Source organism: Puma concolor, chromosome A3, assembly GCF_028749965.1.
Source record: "Puma concolor isolate L17-30 chromosome A3, mPumCon1.1.hap2, whole genome shotgun sequence".
Classification (NCBI taxonomy): domain Eukaryota; kingdom Metazoa; phylum Chordata; class Mammalia; order Carnivora; family Felidae; genus Puma; species Puma concolor.
Genome location: NC_141669.1, coordinates 135,536,090 through 135,554,479, shown reverse-complemented (window position 1 = coordinate 135,554,479; position 18,390 = coordinate 135,536,090). Strand labels below are relative to the sequence as shown.

Genomic DNA, 18,390 nt, shown 5'->3' with positions numbered 1-18,390 from the left:
GCAATAGAGTCATTCAACTCTGCTTTTTACTTACAAGCTTTTGAGGAGCAGATTGGGGGGGGGGGGTGAGGTTAAAAAATGAGGCTAAGGTAGGCTTGATCCCTTTCCCTGGACTTGTGGATCCTGGCTAGACCTTCCAACTTGACCTTAGGGGTCCTGTGCTTCTCTGCCCTGCTGGCTCGAGGCGGCCCAAGTTTGGTTTTTCTCTCAAGGGACAACCAACCCTGTTCCCTTTAGTTTTTGCCACTGTCTTTCTCCCCCAAAGTCTGGGGCTTTGTACGCGTATTTCCTCCAGCTTCTGCCCCCCCCTAGCGTGAAGGGGAGGCTTGGCATCCACTGAGATGGCCTAGCCTGCTGGTTAAAGCTTGGGCTCAGGAGGCCAGACTCCCCGGGTTCAAATCCCACCTCGGCCGTGTGCAGCCATGTGACCCAGGGTGAGTCACTTAATGTCCCTCCTCTGGAAAGTGGGGTTAATAATAGTTTCCACCGTCCAGGGTGGTGGTGAAGGATCAGATGAGCTCATGCAAGTGAAGGGCTTAATTGCTCAGCTTGAGGGAGCAGCCGAGCACAGAGCGCTGTCTGCCGTGGTCCCTCGTAAGTCCCACCACGGGGCCTCGAGGCGGATGCCGCCGTTCAGCTCCTCATGGCACAGGGGAGGACGCCGAGGCCCCTGAGGGTGTGAGGCTCCCTCTTCTGGCGTCCGCCTGGGAACTCCTCTCCATCTATGGTGGGGGGGTGGGGTGTAGCCTGGTGGTCATAAGCTGCTGCCCAGAGTCAGGGCGAGAAGCAGAAGCTGTACCCCTGACCCCGGGCCCGTCTCCTCCCCGCCCGTCCCCTCCCACGCCGGGCACCGGTTGCTGGGCAGGGATGCCGCCCCCCGGGGACTTGGCCGGTCCGTCCAGGCACCGTACCTGCCACGGAGGCAAGTTTGGCCTGGCTGCCTGGGTCAGGGCAAGACCAGCCACTCAGCCCGCCAGGGAGGAGCCGAGGTATGCCATGGCCAGTGGGGGCTGTGAATTTGGGGATCTTCTCGGGGATGAGATGAGAGGCAGGTGAGCCCGGCGGTTCTGAAACCACGGGCTCCTGGCTCTGCAGTTGTCCATCGGAATCCCCCCGGGGGTTCGTAGAGAATAGTGATTGCCAGGCGCGCCCCCCCCCCCCCCCCCCAGCACCAGGGCCTGGCCCAGGGCTGGCATGCTGGCCAAGCCGTGCCCCGTGTCCCGTTGGGGGTACCTGCCGGTAAGATGGCACCCAGGCCGAGCGCCCCGTTTGGGTTTCGGGTCTCACCCGCTTTGTGTTAAATGTCTGTACAGGTGCAACAGACGGGAGCCTGCCGGGCATCTGTGCGATCTGGGCTCTGTCTGCTGGCACCCCGCTGCTGTGTCGCCTGCAGAAGCAGCCGGGTCCCTGCCCCCGCGGCTCCTGCTGAGCAGTGTAAAGTCCATGAGTGTCGCCACCTCCTGCGCCCCCCCCCCCCCCCCCCCCCCCCGCCGGGGCCAGCCGAGTTCCGGGCGTCTCTGGCCCTCGGGGAGGGGAGGGGAGGGGAGGGGGCACCGGGTCAGGTACAGCATCTCGCCCTGGTCCAGACCCCAGCAGCATCTTGCAGCCCGCCGGGCGGCTGCCGGAACAGGGAGCCCGGGCCCTGTCGGGGGCCTCAGTTTCCACGCCCGTACAATGGGCATGATGCCAGCAGTGCTGGTGAGCTCGCCTCCATCCTGGCGAGGCAGAGACGTCACAGGTCTCCTCTGAGAAGCTTGGTGCTTGATGTGGGGTGAGCCTCCCGCTCGCGGGGTCTCCGGATCCCTCCCGGGACCACCCAGGAAGCGGGCGTCCCGGTCCCTGTCCCTGCAGCCGCGCCTTCCTGTGGGTGCCCCCGGGGGCGGCACGGCTGGGGCCCGTGCGGGGGAGAAGCTCGTAAACGCTCCGGGCACCTGTGGCTCATCAGGAGCCAACTGGGGAGCATCGTCTCGTCCGAGGGCAGGACGCCGTGGGAAGGAGGGCCGGCGTCTTCCGATCTCTCCCTTCGTCCAGAAGGCAGGAGGAGCAGCGGCCGCCCCCAAGCCACCCAGGCTGTGCTCCCCGCTCCCGGGGCGGGTGGGAGAGAGAGGAGCCGAGCACCCCCCGACGGAGGGCTTCCGACGCGTTCCGGTGCCACCCGAGTGGAGGGCTGGCCCGCCGACCGAGGGGCCGACCCTGTTGTGCCAGGCGGGCCGAACCCTCGCCGTGGGCCAGGCGGCCGGTGCGGGGCTCCCGCGCAGAGCAGAAGCGGGACAGGCCGGCGGCACCCCCGCGGACGCGGGAGCCGACGGCCCCAGTCCCTGCTCCTGGGGCAGCCGGTTCAGCCTCTCGATGCCTCGTCCTTTCGTCTGTTCCACGGGCGCGGTGACGGCCGGGAGGAAGACATGAGTGGATTTGCGGTAAAATGCTGAGTCCTGGGCCCGGCACCCTGGCCAACAGCACGTGTGCTCGAGATGGCCGTCGCTGTGCTCGCTGCTCGCGGTGGCCCGCCCCGGGGGTTGTCAGCAGGGGAGCAGGGGAGGAAACCGAGGCCCAGCAGGTGGGGTAACTTGCCTGAAGGCGCCCAGTTCCCTGGGCAGACCGGGGGCTCTGCCGCGGGTTCCCAGTCCGGCGCCCCCGACCTCGCTCTTTGCGGGACCGCGTCCGAGGAATGTGGTCAGCGGGGCCCAGGCCGGGGGAGGGTTGTGTGGTTCAGTGGGTGCCCGCCGGGTACACGGCCAGGCCGTCCGGACAAACAGCCCAGGACCGCCTCCCGGTCCCTCCTTGGGAACGAAGCTGTTTGGGAAGGAACCCGGAAGACCGTGGGCTTCCCGCAGGACCAACGGAAGCGGCCAGGGCTGCATCTGACTTTCGTGGACTCCTTCCTTCCATTAAAGAAAAAAAAAAACACCAAAAATTATGTTCTATGACCACGTTAGTATAAAGATGAATATAATCCTGGCCGGATTAAAAATGAAAACATTTTCTGCGACCCCAAAAAGTTTGTGTTTTGTCTTCCGATTTTAAGAGACATTAAAACATTTTCACGGGCCCCTAAAAGTACCGTGGGCCTGGGCACGGTGCCCACGGACAGCTTGGCCCCGGGCCCTGCCCCCCCCCAGGCCGGAGAGCAACACCGGACTCTCCCTGCCCCGTCAGACCTGCTTGTTAGAACCAGCCTCCTGCAGCTAAGAGCCTCTCCGCCTGCACTGGATACACGTTTCTTCACTCAACAAACATTTGATATGGCAGCGATTTGTTGTAGGCACCGGGGCTACGGCCTGAAGGATTTTGCCGTCACCTCGCCCACATTCTTGTAGGAAGGTGGAAAGCGGAGAGCCTGTATGCTGAGGGTCAAGGTTCAGGCTGTGAAGACAAGTTCAGAGCCTCGGAGGTTCCCAGGAGTGCTTCTGGCTGCTCTCCAGATCAGGGCCCGTGGTTCTCCCCGGGGCCGCCTTTCATCTCCAAGCTGCCGGGAGATGATGGAGACGTTGCTTTGGGCCAGAGATGCCTCTGTCCTTACAGACGTGAAAACACCTGGTCCCTTGTTCCCAAGACAAGGACTTCAGCATTTGTCCTTCTTTATAGGGTCCTCCTCCTCCCCCTTGTAGAGAGAAGAAATCACTGGGAGGCCCGGGAGGGCGACGTCTAGAAGCCCTACCCTTCCAGTTCAAGAGGACGATGAGGTGGCCTCACTGGCCCGTCTCACACTTCTGGGGATTGCGAGGCATTTAAAGGATTGGGGGCGTATGCTGTCCCAAGTGCGATGCTCGGCTGGGACGGGACCAGGAGGTGAGCCGTTCGCCCAGGGCCGCTGGGGAGACAAAGTCCCAGAGAGCCGAGGTTGGCGACTGGTCCCGCCCCCAGCGCAGCTGGCTCCAAGGTGCCTTTGCCCTTGGTGTTGCTTCACATCCTGTTTCTCCAGAGGCCGAGCGAGAGAAAACAGGAGGCCTTGATGACCCAGAGGCTGGGAGGGGTCCTTCCAGGGCTGGGTGGGCAGCAGGGGCCGGGACAGCATTGGGTAATTGAGGCCAGGCAGATGTCACAAGCGTTAACTGCGTTCTCACTTGTCACTTGGGCCTTGGGCCATCGAGACAAGTGGCTGGAACCGGCGTTGTGCACAATCAACAAAGCGCATTCTTACGCCTCGGGCCTCCGCAGGGGAGCCCGTGGCTCTGGGCCTGGAAAACAAGGAAACCACAGGAAAACCAAGATGCTCCTTCTCTGTGATGAGGCTGTGCTCCCTCCTCTCCTGAGAGGCCCCCGTCTGTGCCCCGGGCCGGTTCTGGGGGGACGTCCTCTGGGCTGGGCGTGCGGACTCTGCCCGTGCCATCCCAGGACCTGCCGGCCGTGGCTGTCGCCCGCCCCCGTGCCTTGGCGAACCCTCCCCTGCCGTTTGAGGCTCCGCGTGTCGCCCACATCCGTGCCTGGGCAATCTTTGCTCCCTGCGTCTCCGTCCACCCGGACTCAGCGACGGTCTGATGATTAAGTTCACAGCTTGGAGCCCACTTCCCCGCCCGTAAACGTGGGGTCAGGAGGCCGCTTGGAGCAGCGCACGGAAGGGGCTCAGCACAGTGCCTGGCGCAGAGCAAAGGGGCCGGAAGGATGGTTTCTCGTCTTTCTCGTGAGCCACCAGCCGCGGAGAACCGACTCTGTCGGGAACGCGTTCATTGGCAGGTAATAGACCATAAAAGTGTCGCGTCTCGAGGGCAGGTATGGCCGCCTTTACGGTCGGGGGTATGTGGAGGCAGGGTCGGTTAGAGCAGAGGTCAGCAAACTTTTAAGTACCTACTAAGTTCCTGGAAAGCACCGGGTAGCAATGGTTTTAGGCTTTGTGGGTCAGAGGTGCTCCGTCACAGGTCGTCCACTGTGCCATTAAAGCATCCAAACAGATGGTGAGTAGGCGTAAACGGAGGGAGAGCAGGTCTAGAGAGCAGAGTTTCTCTACCTTGGCAGTATTTGGTTTTTTTAATTTTTTTAAGTGTTTATTTCTTAAAGCATTTTTTTAAATGTTTATTTTTGAGAGAGAGAAAGAGACAGAACGTGAGCAGGGGAGGGGCAGAGAGAGAGGGAGACACAGAATCCGAAGCGGGCTCCAGGCTCCGAGCTGTCAGCACAGAGCCCGACGCGGGGCTGGAACCCACGAACCGCGAGATCGTGACGTGAGCCGAAGTCGGACGCTCCACCGACGGAGCCCCCCGGGCGCCCCTCCACGTTGGCACCGTTGACATTTGTGCTAGATCGTCCTCTGTCGTGGGGTCATCCTAACTGGGGGCCGCTCTGTATCCTGACAGAAGTGGTGATCATGTGAGTCTTCTCACGGCTCTGTATACGAGAAAGGTCTATTTTACTACATGCTCACTTAAAACCCCAAGTTTAAAAAGCCCAGAAAGCAAAAACAGAAAGAGGCCACGAAAGAGGCCAGCTGTGCGTTCTACTAAAGAAGAAACCGGCGAAGCCCTCACCCTGGATCCATAACCTGCCCGTCAGGTGGGCCAGATGTCCCCTCCATCCTGTTTGCACAGGGCTCAGTTACCGTCGCACATCGGGAAAACCTTTCTCCCCTAGCTTGCGGGGCACCTCTTGGCGGATTCAAATACGGGACGCCCCGTTAAATTTGAATTTCAGATAACAACCCAACCCAACAATTACTCCGTGTGTGTCCCACGTGCTGCAAACATGGTCATTTATCTGAAATTCAGATTTAACCAGGCATCCTGTATTTTCATTTGCAAAGTCTGGCAACCCTGGACTTGGGCAAATCTTCAGGTGTTTTTTTCCTTTTTTTTTTTTTTAACCTATTAACTCTCAGCTACACTCTAGATTGTTTCCGACTTCCCTGAGGATACAGACCTTATGGTTAAAGTATTGGGTTTCTCTGCCCTCCCTGCCTAGACCAGGTATGTCCCCTACCTCCGTCCCTCTGCCTGGTGCATGTGGCCCGACTCCGTATCTAGCGTGACTCGCCCTGGACACTTAGAAACAGTCAAAACGAGCACTTGTGCTTGTGTGTGCTATAACTGTGACATCACACACTGAAATCGAATTCTTCCCCCAGCCCGCCCACATGTCCCGTCCTTCATTCGAGCCTCTCTTGGCCCTTTTTGGGGGGCATTAAAATAAAAATACACTTTTCGCAGGTACATACCCACGTAGGTTGGCATATGCTTTAAACTTCCTCTCTCCCAGGTGTAATCACACCATATCTTGTTCTGGTCCTCCTCCACGGGGCCCCGCGGGAGCCTGGGCCTGTCTTGTTCCTGGTTATAACCCCCGGGGTGCAGAGCAGTGTGGGGCTTTGGCCCGCACACCGTGAATACTTGTAAAAAGGTGAATGAGGGGCGCCTGGGTGACTCGGTTAAGCGTCGGGCTCTTGATTTCAGCTCAGGTCACGATCTCCTGGTTTGTGGGATCGAGCCCCACGTCGGGTTCTGTGCTGACAGTGTGGAGCCTGCTTGGGATTCTCTCTCTTTCCCTCTCTCCCTGCCCCTCCCCTGCTTGCACACACACACACACACTCTCTCTCTCTCTCTCTCTTAAATAAACTTAAAAAAAAAAAAAGATGAATGGTTTAGGTGCCTGGTCGGTTAATGGTCTTGGGAAAACGTCACATTGTCTCTAGGATTCTGCAGCTAAAAACTGGACGGCAATGACTTCCGGTTGCATGTCCATCCAGGAGAGCGGGTGCTCACTTTAGGGAAGGCGTGGGTCAAGCCGTGGCTCTCCACTGGGACGTGTGGCCTCCCAGGGGACACTTAGCGATGTCTGGAGACAGCGTTTGCTGTCAGGACTCAGGGAGGGTGCTCCTCGGGCACGTCTGCCATGCTGAGGTGCCCCCCGCTGGCCTCAGTGCCTCCTGCCATCGTCTGTGTGAACGTGCTTTCGCCAGTGTCGAGCCCTGTCCTGTGCCGGGACAGTGAGTGGAGGGGACCACCCTGCCCTGAATTGCCGGGCTGGATGGAGGGCAGCACAATGCGTGTGGGGCCCAGAGAGGCCACCCAAGTGCGGGGGTCTAGAGGAGAGCACAGTGGGAGGGGGCTCCGTTCTAGATCACCATTCACCCCACATACACCCCTGAGCGGGCCTCAGAGGTTTGGCCATGTCCCCCCTCTCCAGACCCTCTGTGGCCGCCATCGTACCTAGAATGTGATCCAGAGCCCCCGCCAGGGCCCCCAGTGACCCAGCCTCATCGTCGGGCTCCCTCCCTCCCTCCCTCCCTCCCTCCCTCCCTCTCTCTCTCCAGCCCCACTGGCCTCCTCCCTGTTCTTTTTTTAATTTAATTTTAAGTGTTTATTTACTTATTTATTTTGAGAGAGAGAGAAAAAGTAAGTGGGAGAGGGGCAGAGCGAGAGCGGGAGAGAGAGAATCCCAAGCAGGCTCCACACGGCCAGCGCAGAACCCAGCGCGGGGCTCGAACTCACAAACCACGATACCACGACCTGAGCCGAAATCAAGAGTCGGACGCTTAGCTGACTGAGCCACCCAGGCGCCCCCGCCTCCTCCCTGTTCTTCAAACACACGTGTGTGTGTTCCTGTCTCCGGGACTTGGCATTTCCTGTTCCCTCTGCTGGGAACATTTCTCTCCCAGGACCCCTGTGACTATGCAGCCTTCCCTGACCAGTCCCCCTTGTCCCTGTCCCTGCCCCTGCCCTAGACTGCTTCTCGGCCATCACCACCGTCCCTCAGCTCGTCCCCCACCCCCCGCCCCGGTGGGCCCCCAGGGGGTTGTTCTGGCCGTTCTACGTGCACACCTAGCCCAGGGCGGCCCACGGCAGGCGTGCCGTCGATAGCTGCCGAATGAACTAATGAGTCAGTAACAAGGTGGTTGTTGAAGCCTGGAACACATAACGCAAACGTCCACGGGCAGGAGAGGATGACGTAAAGGCATTTCCAGATGTGAGGCTCCTCTGTGGCCACGAGGGATGAGGTCAGTGTGTTTCATCGATGTGGAAAGATGTCCAGGGTATATTGCGTGAGAACCAGGTTTATAGGAAACGGCAGTAACAGTACAATCCCAGTTATGAGGACCTGTGCACACGTGTGACTGTGGACACACGGGCAGGCAGCTCAGACTAAACAGTCACGGGGGGTTTATTCATCTCGGTGGTTGGGGCGAGAAGCAAGCTTCAGGACCGGTTTGATCCAGTGGCTCAGGGAGATCCATGTCCATGCCTCTGTTCTTCCTTCCACCAGGTCGGTCCCACTCGAAAATGTCACCCACCTGTGGTCTCTAACTGGTGGCCATTTCTGGGGCTCCATCCACTCCTCCTGCCTCAGTCTTGTCCAGGGACTTTCTGGAAAGGAAACTTCCAGGGTGCCTCCCCTCCGTTCGTTGGCTGAGTTGGGTCATGTGCCCGCCCCTGAGCCAGTCGCTGCAGCTGGGGGACTAGCTGTTGTCTCGTAGGCCCACCCCTAAGGCACAGCTGCAGAAATGAAACTTGGGCTGGGTACCAGGGACAGGAGCCCTGGCATCACCCCCATCTTACAGATGAGGAATTAGAGGCCCCGGCATGCAACTTGACCTCCCTCGGCCCACACGGCGTGGTCAGTGGCAGCTGCGGGGGTTTAAACCCCCCGAAGACCCGCTTCCTTCCCCTCTGTCTGCCCGTTTCGCAGCCGAGGCTGTGCGTCCCTGGCCCTTGCTGTGCGCCGACAGCTGTGAGGGCGAGCTCGACCCCCTCCCTGCACACACTGCTCACGGCGCTCGCGTTTACTATATCTAGATCGGCATCAGCTTTTCAGGCGAGGCATTTTTATTTTGCCCTGAAAGCCTTCCAGGTGGGGGTGGGGGCAAGATGCAATTCCTAGGGGCTCAGCTTTAATGGTTTCTTTTATAGAATCGTTCGAATTATAAATGCATGAACTCGAGGAAACCCTGCTGAAGAATGCAGGAAAGCCGAACGTTTAAAGGGGTTAAGCTAAAATAGTGGTGGACAGGGGAAGTCTGCTCTTTTAAACACTGGCTGTTAAAAAACCAAAGCGAACCCCCTGGTGCTGGTCTGGTCCCTGGGAGGCTGGGTTTCCTGACTTGGGCCCGTCTGGGGGGCTCCAGGTGAAGTTCATTCCAGATGTGGACGGGCCCGCGGCCTCCAGAAGCTCTGCTCCTGCTCGCCTCTGGCTCCTCTCGCCTAACTCGGGGTGACGCATTCCTGTCGTGGGTACGCAGCCTGGGTTCAGATTCGGCTCAGCCCCTCCCCAGCTGGGTGGCCTTGGGCAGGTTACTCAGCCTCTCGGAGCTCTTCTCTCGCGAGTGAGATAGGCTTTCTTTGCCCCCTGTCTCTTGCTTTATTCTTCTTTGGGATACTTAACCACCAGCAGGCAGGACATCAGTCCCTACCGGCCAATGGCCTGCTTGTTGCCGCAGCCGAAAGGTAGACTGATCCCGGCTCCCTTCCTACTGCACACCCATCAGCAGAGCACAGGACACCGAGATTATTCTGCCCGCCTTCTCCTCTCTGCCTCCAGGACCCCATATCCTCTGGGTGTCCTCCTTCCTCCTGCCCACGCTTCTTCTAGGTCCTTCTGACTGGGCACCCCTGTCCTCTCGGTGGTGGAGACAGGATGCCTGGGCTCAGCCCTTGTACCGCTTGTCCAACTACACGCCCTCCCCAGGTGAGCTCCTCTCTGCCACCCAGACGGCCCCCCGACCTCTGCCCTGAGCCAGCATTTCTCCATCACTTGGGGAACGCAAAGCTCTGCCCTGAGAAGCGTCTGGGTGTTGAGTGGCAGAGGCGGGACCTGAACCCGGGACGTCTGGCACCGGGCCAGAGCACGTTTGGCCCCAGGTCCGTCTCTCCCCCCGGACCAGGAGCTGCACCCAGGCTGGGATGCTGTGCTTCCCACGCGCCAGCTTCCCTCCTGCGTCAGGTGGACATGGGGACCGCGGCCGCGAAACCACCTGCTTTCGCCCTCCACCCTCCCTTCCCCTCCCCTCCCCGGCTGATTCTCTCCACCCCACCTCCACGCCCGCCTCAGTTTCCCCACCTCCATAAACGGCCCCTCCCTTCCTCCAGGTGCCCAGGCTCAGAGCAGGAAGGTCAGGGATGAGTCCCCACCTCTTCACACCCTCTCTGTCCAGTCCCTCAGCAAGTTCTGTCACTTGTGTCTTTTCACAGTCCCTCCAGGGTCTGCTGGTTCCCAGCTTCGGAGGGACTCCCGTGACGCGACCGCTGGGCGAAGCTGGGGAAGGAGTGCGGGGGGCACGTCCCTGTGCGTTTTCTTCTGCGACTTCTCCTGTGAATCTGTATAATTATTTCAAAACGAAACACGAGAAATGAATTTAAAAGACGGAGTTGAGAAATGGACCGTTGAGGAGCCCCCCGTCCCCTCTCCCTGCCACGGCCCCGGTAGCCTCCACCGGCCCCCCCACCCGGCCCCCCCCAGGACACCTGGGCGGCTCTGTCACACGCAGCAGGTGGCCGTCTCGGGGTTGCCACTTCACGCAATCGCCTCGGTCTCCTGGGGCTACCGGGAGGCCCTAAACTGGGGGCCGCAAAACAGCGGGCCGCACCTTGCTGAAGCCTGGAGACCGCAGGCCCCAGGGCCGCACCCCTTCTGAGGCCTCGAGGAATGAGCCCTTGTTTGCCTGTCCCAGCTTCTGGGGGCCCCTGCTGTTCTTCCGTGTTCTCTGGCCTCCTTCCCTCCGGGTGTATGCACGTGGGGGCATGTGGGTCCGTGTCTCTCTGTGTCTTCGTGTGGCCTTTCTCTGAGGACACCCTCCGAGCCCATGTGACCTTATCTTAACTGATTGTGTCCGCAAAGGTGCTGTTTTCAATGAGGTCACATCCTGAGGTTCTGCACAGGCTTGAACTTGGTGGGGGCTGGTGGGGAGGGGACGCTGTTCGACTCGGTAAACAGAGTAAAGTGTTTGCTGTTGCCCACAGGACCCGACCTTACCTGTGCTCCTGAGAGTCCCCCACGATTCATCCCCCGACCCCTTTTCTTCCCTGCTTCCCCCCAGGCTGTGCTCCAGCCAGGCAGCCAGCGTCCTCACTGCTCGTTGAGAGAACCCACCTCGCTCCCTCCTCCCAAGCATTCGCCTCGGTAGTGCCCTCTGCCTGGAACGCCTGTCCCCACACATCCACATGGCTCCCCCCTCCCTGTCACGCAGTCCTCCGCTCAGACGGCCCCTCCGTGCCTCGGGTGGCAGTCACCAGGGCTGTGTGCAGCTGTCCCCGCCGTCCTGGGGCAAGCAGGCTTCTCCCACCTCTTGAGATAGGTGGATCGCATGACCAGCTCGGGCCAATGAAATGTAAATGCGACTTCCGCTAGCCTAAGACCTGCAAACCTCAGCCTGCCTGCCCCACCTGCCCGCACGGCCAGAGGGCAGGAGGTTTTCTCTGTGCGGTTCCCTGCTGTGTTCCAAGCTCCTGAACAGCATGGCACAGAGTAGATGCCGAATAAATACCCGCCGGGTGGACAGATAACGGATGCATGAATGAACCGTGAGGCGGGAAAGAAATCGTGTCCGGGCGGCCCCTCCCTGCTCACCAGCTCACCGTTTCTCCCATAATTGATCTTCTGTGCATTTGGCTGCTTCCGGTCTAGGGCAGAGCATCAACCCCAAGTTGGCGGGCCTGATCGGGAGGCACGGGCCCCAGAACAAGCAGCCCTTCATGGTGGCCTTCTTCAAGGCCACGGAGGTCCACCTTCGCAGCACCCGCTCCACAGGGGGCAAGCAACGCAGCCAGAACCGCTCCAAGACGCCCAAGAACCAGGAAGCCCTGCGGGTGACCAACGTCGCAGGTACGCCGGGCCGGGAGGGTTCATGCACAGCCCCTGAGGATCCCACAGGCCCCCGCAAGACCCCAGAATTCATCCTGTACTCAGCAAGTGACCCTCGAGCCGATGCAGCGGGAAGCAGACCCCGCAAAATCCTGTGCTGCGCAGATCCCACTGCTTTAACTGGACAAAGTAATAAGTTCGTGTAGAAGGCACATGGCGGCACCTTTGTGCATTACGTTCGTATACAATGTATACTAGTGTGTTTCCTTAGTATATGTTAGTATAACAAGATGCCAGTCATGTCAGTTTCCAAGTAGGGAGAATCACGGCCCCAAATAAATGAAAGCAAACTCTGAAAACATGCAGAGCAGGAGCCGCCGCCCCAACATCCCCAGGAAGGCCACTCCTTGGGAGAGGAAAGGCGGACAAACGGGGAGAGTTTGCTGTGTCTTTAATTGTATTTCTTAGGTGAAAAATATTTGAAACTCATGGCTCGCTTTAGTGCTTGTTCCACATGGGCGGTAGTGGGGGTTTTTTTGAACGTTATTTGGGACACTTTGAACGTTTGTTTGAAATGTCAGAAGTAAAGAGAAAAAGAGCATTAACTCTTTCAGTGTATTTTGGGGGGTACTTTGAGGTGCATTGAAATGTTGCATTGTGACAAGTAAACACGAACTGAAAATAAAGGGAACATCTTCACAGCAAGCAACTCCGAGATGAATAGCAATCCTGAAGGTAGTGAATTCCGCAACAGAAACTTCCAGGAGGTGCTACATTTATGTACTCTGTGCTTCTTGAGGCTCTGAGGCGGACGGCCTCCCATGTTGAAGAGGGCGCGACGGTGGGGCTCAGAGGGGTTAAGTCACTGGTCCGGAAGTGCACAGTGCAAGTAAGTGTCAGCCCTGGGATTTGAGCCTGTTGATTTTGCCGGGAGGCGTCTGCCTGCACTGGATGAGCTTGGGTTCCTCCACAGTCCTGTTCAGTGTTTTCTGACAATTCACCAGGTGCCTGCTGAGCCCTGCCTGGGCCTGCCTTTGTGCCGGCATCGGGGCTTGGCCGAGACATGGTCCCTTTCCCTACCGGCTGATCAAGCAGCAGGATGTTGATGGCATCTGGTGGCCTGCGGTCGCTGGGATGAGTTTTGGGGCCGGGCTGGCCTGGACCGGCCTCTTCAGCACGGTGGACGCCTGTGGCCTGCGTGCCCACACCCTGGTCCGTGCCACGTTCTGCGTAGCAGACGCTGCCTCTGTTAGGGAAAGATGCTTCTTGATTTCTCCCCCAGAGCAAAAAGAAAATTGCAAATAAATTAAGTTGGCCCGCAGACCACGTCCCCAGTGGGCTGCAGAAATGACCCACCGCCTCCGAGGAGCCCAGCTTGTGCCCCGTCCCCCTCGCCTTGGCTGGGTGTGCTGCTCTCCAAGGGGTATCCCTTGGCTCCTCAGGAAACTGTTTGCAGAATAATGCCCCCCCCCCGCCCCCGCCAGGCCTCCGATGTCCGTGTCCTTAATCACCAGAACTGGTGACTGTTTCCTTACGTGGCCAACGGGACCAAGGCTGCCGATAGAATCCAGATTGCTAATCAGCTGACCTTAGGATAGAGAAGCCTGGACGGTCCAGGTGGGCCCAGCGCCGTGCTGTCATCACGTGGATCCTTAAAGGGGGGAAATCTCTCCCCGAGTCAGAGGGACGGCGAGGCGCGATGTCGCTGGCTTTGAAGCTGGAGGCGGGGTGGGGCACACGTGGCGAAGGCGGGCTTTTCGAAGCTGGAAGAGACCAGGAAACAGATGTCCCCCTGAGCCTCCAGGAGGAACGAGGCCCCGCCGAGGCCCTGAATTCGGCCTGTGATGCACTTTCCGAGCTACAGAGCTAGAAGCTTATAAAGTGGTGTTTTCAGCCGCCGTGTTTGTGCTGATTTGTTGAAGCAGCCACAGGAGGCCCAGCCACCGTGTTTGCAGAGCGGTTGACTCAGCAGACGGATGTGCCGGAACACGTCCCCCGGAGGCCATCACGGAGCTCTGGGTGGGCTGCGGGGCAGGGCAGGCAGGGTCTGCAGCAGGGACCAGCCTGCCCGCCGCGTGGGGAGCTCTGAGCTGAGCTCATCGGCTCTGCCCGCCGCTGGGCCCGGAGCTGGCCCGAGAAGCATGCGGGGGGATCACGGGGGTGTTCAGAAATAGGGTGGTAAGCCGGCAGAGCGGCCCCGACCCCCAGATTGACCCCGTATTGTCATTAGCTTCTTTGGCCTCATGTGACCAGTTTTTAAGTGTCTGTTCGTTTTCCTTCTCGAAGAAGAAAGGGATGGTTGCTGTGCTTGGTAAAGCTTTCAGCGTCAGGTTTCCTGACCTCCCAGGGGCCCCTGGATGGACTCCAGTGGCCCTGGAGACAATGTGCAGGGGATTTGCAGGCAGTCTTTTCTGGCAGTTGGATCCGTCCGTTTTCAGGCTTCTCAAAAGGGTCTGTCATGCCCCCTAATTAAAATCCAGCAACCGGGGCGCCTGGGTGGCTCAGTCGGTTAAGCGGTTAAACGTCCGCTCAGGTCACGATCTCATAGACCGTGAGTTCGAGCCCCGCGTCCGACTCTGTGCTGACAGCTCGGAGCCTGGAACCCGCTTCGGATTCTGTCTCCCTCTCTCTCCGCCCCTCCCCTACTCACATTCTGCCTCGCTCAAAAATAAATAAACATCCAACAACTGGATCCCTTCCTTCGCATTGGAAGCCTCCTCTATGCCGGCCCTGGGGACGGGGGTTCAGTGGGGAAAGCCCAGCCACCATCCGTCCTCGAGGTTTGGGCCAGGCTGGAGGTGGCTGCCACTCCCAGGCACACTTACTAACAGGCCTGAGAGGCAGGGGGTGGTGACTAGGGACGGATGCATTGGGGGAGGGGACTTCAGGGAAGACTGTCCCCCAAGAGCTCTGGGACCAGCAGGTGCCCTCGAGGCCTGGCTGGGTCGGCTGGACCAGGGTGACCCAGGGAGCGGGCACAGAGACTTCTGGCGGGAGGCGACAGGGCGCCTTCGAGGGGAGAGAGAGGCCATGGTGGCTGGGACCAGGGGACGGCGGGGCTGGCAAGGTGAGCCATATCAGGCGCTTGGGAGCCCCGTCTTGAGTTTGAACTTCATCCAAAGCAAATTTGGAAGCCTTGGCAGAGTTTTAAGCTACGATGGGGGGTGGGGGGGGGGGCAGGGGTGATGAGAATCATTCTGGCTGTTGTTCTGGGAATGGCGAGGAGAAGGGTGGGGTGTCAGAGTAGGGACCCCCGTTAGATGTCTTTCCATATCAGCCAGGCAGGAAGCACGGGCAGATTCCTTGCCAGCCGACACGCAGGTGTGCCTCAGGAGGGAAGGAAGAGGGACCAGGCCTCAAAGTCTTAGAATTCGACACCCGGTTTCCCCCACTGCATCCTCCCCGAACACTCATCGGGTCTCCATTTACATAACCCCCAGGACGGGGCTCTCACTACCTCACGTGGCACCTCTTCTAGCTTGCTTGCGGTCTGCCTCCTTCCCGGGGCTTTCTACTTCCTGGCCCTTTTTGAAGTTCATCTAAACCCTTCCTGGACATTTAATTTAAAAGCCATAGCAAGGCCTCCCCCCGCCCCGCCCCACCCCAACAGACTTGGTAAACCAGAATGGCTGAATGTGTGAGTACATTCATTCACGCCTTTTGAAGTGCTTGGCCCCACGTGCTGGGCTGGGAATCCTGCTCTAGGGCCCTACAAGCTGAATTCTCTCTCATACGCAGCCCATCGTGTGCCGGGGGGCCACATGCTCCAGCCTGCTGTCCACCACGGAGCTTTCTCTCCTGCAGGCTCATCCCCCGCTTCCCCCCTACATACACCCCAGAGCCTTCTAATGCTCGTAGACGGTGTGGTTGGGGATGGAGAGCCTGGGTCCCTGGCCTCCCTTCGACTGTCTTCTCCCCACCCCCCTGGTAATTAGGCAGCTCCACCAGATGACCTGGGGAGGGGGGGGTGGCGTGTAACTTGTCAGCCGCTCAGGCAGGGGCCGGTGGAGGCGGATGAAGCCGTGTGGGGTTCGGGGGGATAGGGCGGACCAGAGGGACAGGGGAGCTGGGAGTCACCTCTTCTCCCCTGTCCTAGCCTTTCTGCTAACACACGGTCATCTTGAACCAGGACTTCTGACTGCTTTCTCCCAGAGCAGCCCAGCGATCCAAGGAGGCCCGGAGTTACAGTGCAGGCGTCTGGGTCTCTGGTGGCAGGGCTGGTGCCCCCGCCCCCTCCCCCCCCCCCCACTTACACCTACAGCTGGCCTCACACGCTGCTCACAGCCTTGGTCTGTTGGGCCTTGGGTTTCAACACCAAGTCAGATATCATTGCTTCGCTTTAAGACAGGATTGGGGGGGCGCCTGGGTGGCGCAGTCGGTTAAGCGTCCGGCTTCAGCCAGGTCACGATCTCGCGGTCCGTGAGTTCGAGCCCCGCGTCAGGCTCTGGGCTGATGGCTCGGAGCCTGGAGCCTGTTTCCGATTCTGTGTCTCCCTCTCTCTCTGCCCCTCCCCCGTTCATGCTCTGTCTCTCTCTGTCCCAAAAATAAATAAAAACGTTGAAAAAAAAAAAAAAAAAGACAGGATTGGGGAAAGTGGCACTCGGACCGACCCTCACCCTTCCTCTGCTCACGGCAGACATTACTAATCGATGCTGGCACCTTCTCCTCACTGAGCCTCGCGTAGCTTCGGATCCGTCGTTACACAGGACATGGAGCAGCCGGCAGCGAGGGCGCTCGACATAAAGCTTCGTAGCCGCGCCCCTGTCCCAAGCTGACGCGCTCAGTCCTGTCTTGTTCAGGCTGCTCCACGCGTCACTGGGCTGAGGGGAGGCTCCTCCTCCCTCCCCTCGACCTTCCAGCTCCCTACAGGGAAGGCGGGGAGGGAGGCCTGTGCACTGAAATTGCTGCCTTTGGCCACGGGCACTGCCACAGCAGTGGAGGCCATCTTTGCATTTCCGCTCTGCATTCCGGACAGCGTTGTGAATGGCCCGGTCGGTTTCTGGGGCTCTTCTCTGATGGCTCCCTTGACCTCGACCGTCACGTGTTGAGTGCCACTTGGCCCTCCAGAGGACCCCCGTAGCCGGCCCTCCGGCCGCCAGGCCCAGAGGTGGGGAAGGGGAGCCCGACCCCCCGCTGCTCCTCTGTCCTCCCAGCCACCCCTCGGAGCTCGGTCAGCAAGGCCCGCCTTCTCCCCCGTCCACACTGCCTGCTGCTGAGCCCCGCTCACCCCTCCTCGCTCCTGGAAGGTTCTGGTGCCTGGCCCTCTGTCCGTCTGTCGGCTGCTGGGGCTGTCAGGGTTCTCGCTGACCTTCGCGGTCACGGACGGCACGCTCCTGCCTCTCCTTCTGCGTCCTCAGGCTGGAGCGTTCCTCCTTGGGATGCCTCTCTGGCAGACTCTCACTCCCTTTCGGTTCTCGTGCCAATGTCACTTCCTCCCGAGGACCCTCCATCGCAGGGCCCCCTGGCAACACACCCCCTCTCCGGCCTTACTGCTCTCCTCGACAGGACACAACTCAAGCTGACCCACTGATTGATCATCTGTCTGTCACTGGAAGGCGTAGGCGCCTGGGGCAGGGCTTTGTTTTGTTGGCACCTGTAGCTCTAATGCCTAGAACAGTGGCCGCAAACTAGTAGACAGACCCCCAGGAACAGATGGCATCAGTGAATGAATGAATGAATGAATGAATGAATGAATGAGGCACCAGGCAGTGACACTGTGTCCCCGCCCCCCCCCCCCCCCCCCGAGGTCATTTCTGTAGTTCTGAGTGTCTGTCGTGCTCAGTCCAACGCGGTTTTTCTCACCGGTTTGTAAATCTTTAAAAACTGCCTTCCTGGGCGCCTGGGTGGCTCGGTCGGTTGAGCCGCCGACTCTTGGTTTCGGCTCAGGTCACGATCTCAGCGGTGTGTGAGTTCAAGCCCCGAGTCAGGCTCTGCACGGCCAGGGCAGAGCCCGCGTGGGATTCTCTCTCTCCCTCTCTCTCCGCCCCTCCCCCATGCTTGCGTGCGCACTCGCTCGCTCGCTCTCAAAATAAATGAATAAACTTAAAAAAGAAATAGAAAATAAAAACTGCTTTCCTGGACTATAAAGATATGTATAAAATCGGGAATATTCACAGAGGCCGACGAAGGTGGAAGTCGCGTGCGATAAACCCACCCAGCCGTGAACACGGGCTCGTCACCTGAGCGTTTCCGGAAAGCCCGTCCGAGACCGTTTTCTGATTGCTGTGCCCTCTGCCGCCCTCCCCCTGCCCTCCCTCTGCCCTCCCTCCTCCTCCTCTCGTCCAGTGTTGCTCTGCCAGCCCGACCCCATTCTTCCTTCTCTTTTGTCCTTCCCATCCTCACTCCCGCCCCCCTCCATTTCGCTTCAGATTTGTTCTCCGCCTCGGGGTGGCCCAGGTGGCCGTATGTTTGGGGTGTCTGGGACAGCGTAATGTCTCGCAGGTGTCCGAAGGGGTTTCCTGATCTGCTGTGGCCGCCACATGTGACTTCCTAGAGAGCCACCCCACCCACTTCCCAGATGGGGAAGTTGAGGTCCGGGGAAGGGAATTCAGTGATACCCTTTTTATCTGACTATTTCCCATGAACCTAGAAGCCACACGGGGAGAATTCTCGTGAATCAGAGGAAGGCGGAAAACTAGTGGACGTTTCGCTTCTTGCCAAACGGGCGTG

General features: G+C 59.4%; 1 protein-coding gene across 2 annotated transcripts in view; it reads left to right on the top strand.

Moving 5' to 3' along the window:
* BMP7 (bone morphogenetic protein 7) overlaps positions 1–18,390 on the top strand; it is a 92,070-nt gene that overhangs the window by 63,315 nt on the left and 10,365 nt on the right. Inside the window, exon 4 of one of the 2 annotated variants that reach the window (XM_086702548.1) lies at positions 11,545–11,742. The exons of the other annotated variant lie outside the window; for it this stretch is intronic. Coding sequence (XP_086558674.1) covers positions 11,545–11,742 — 198 coding nt within the window. The remainder of the gene's footprint in view (positions 1–11,544; positions 11,743–18,390) is intronic. 2 annotated transcript variants of the gene reach the window in all.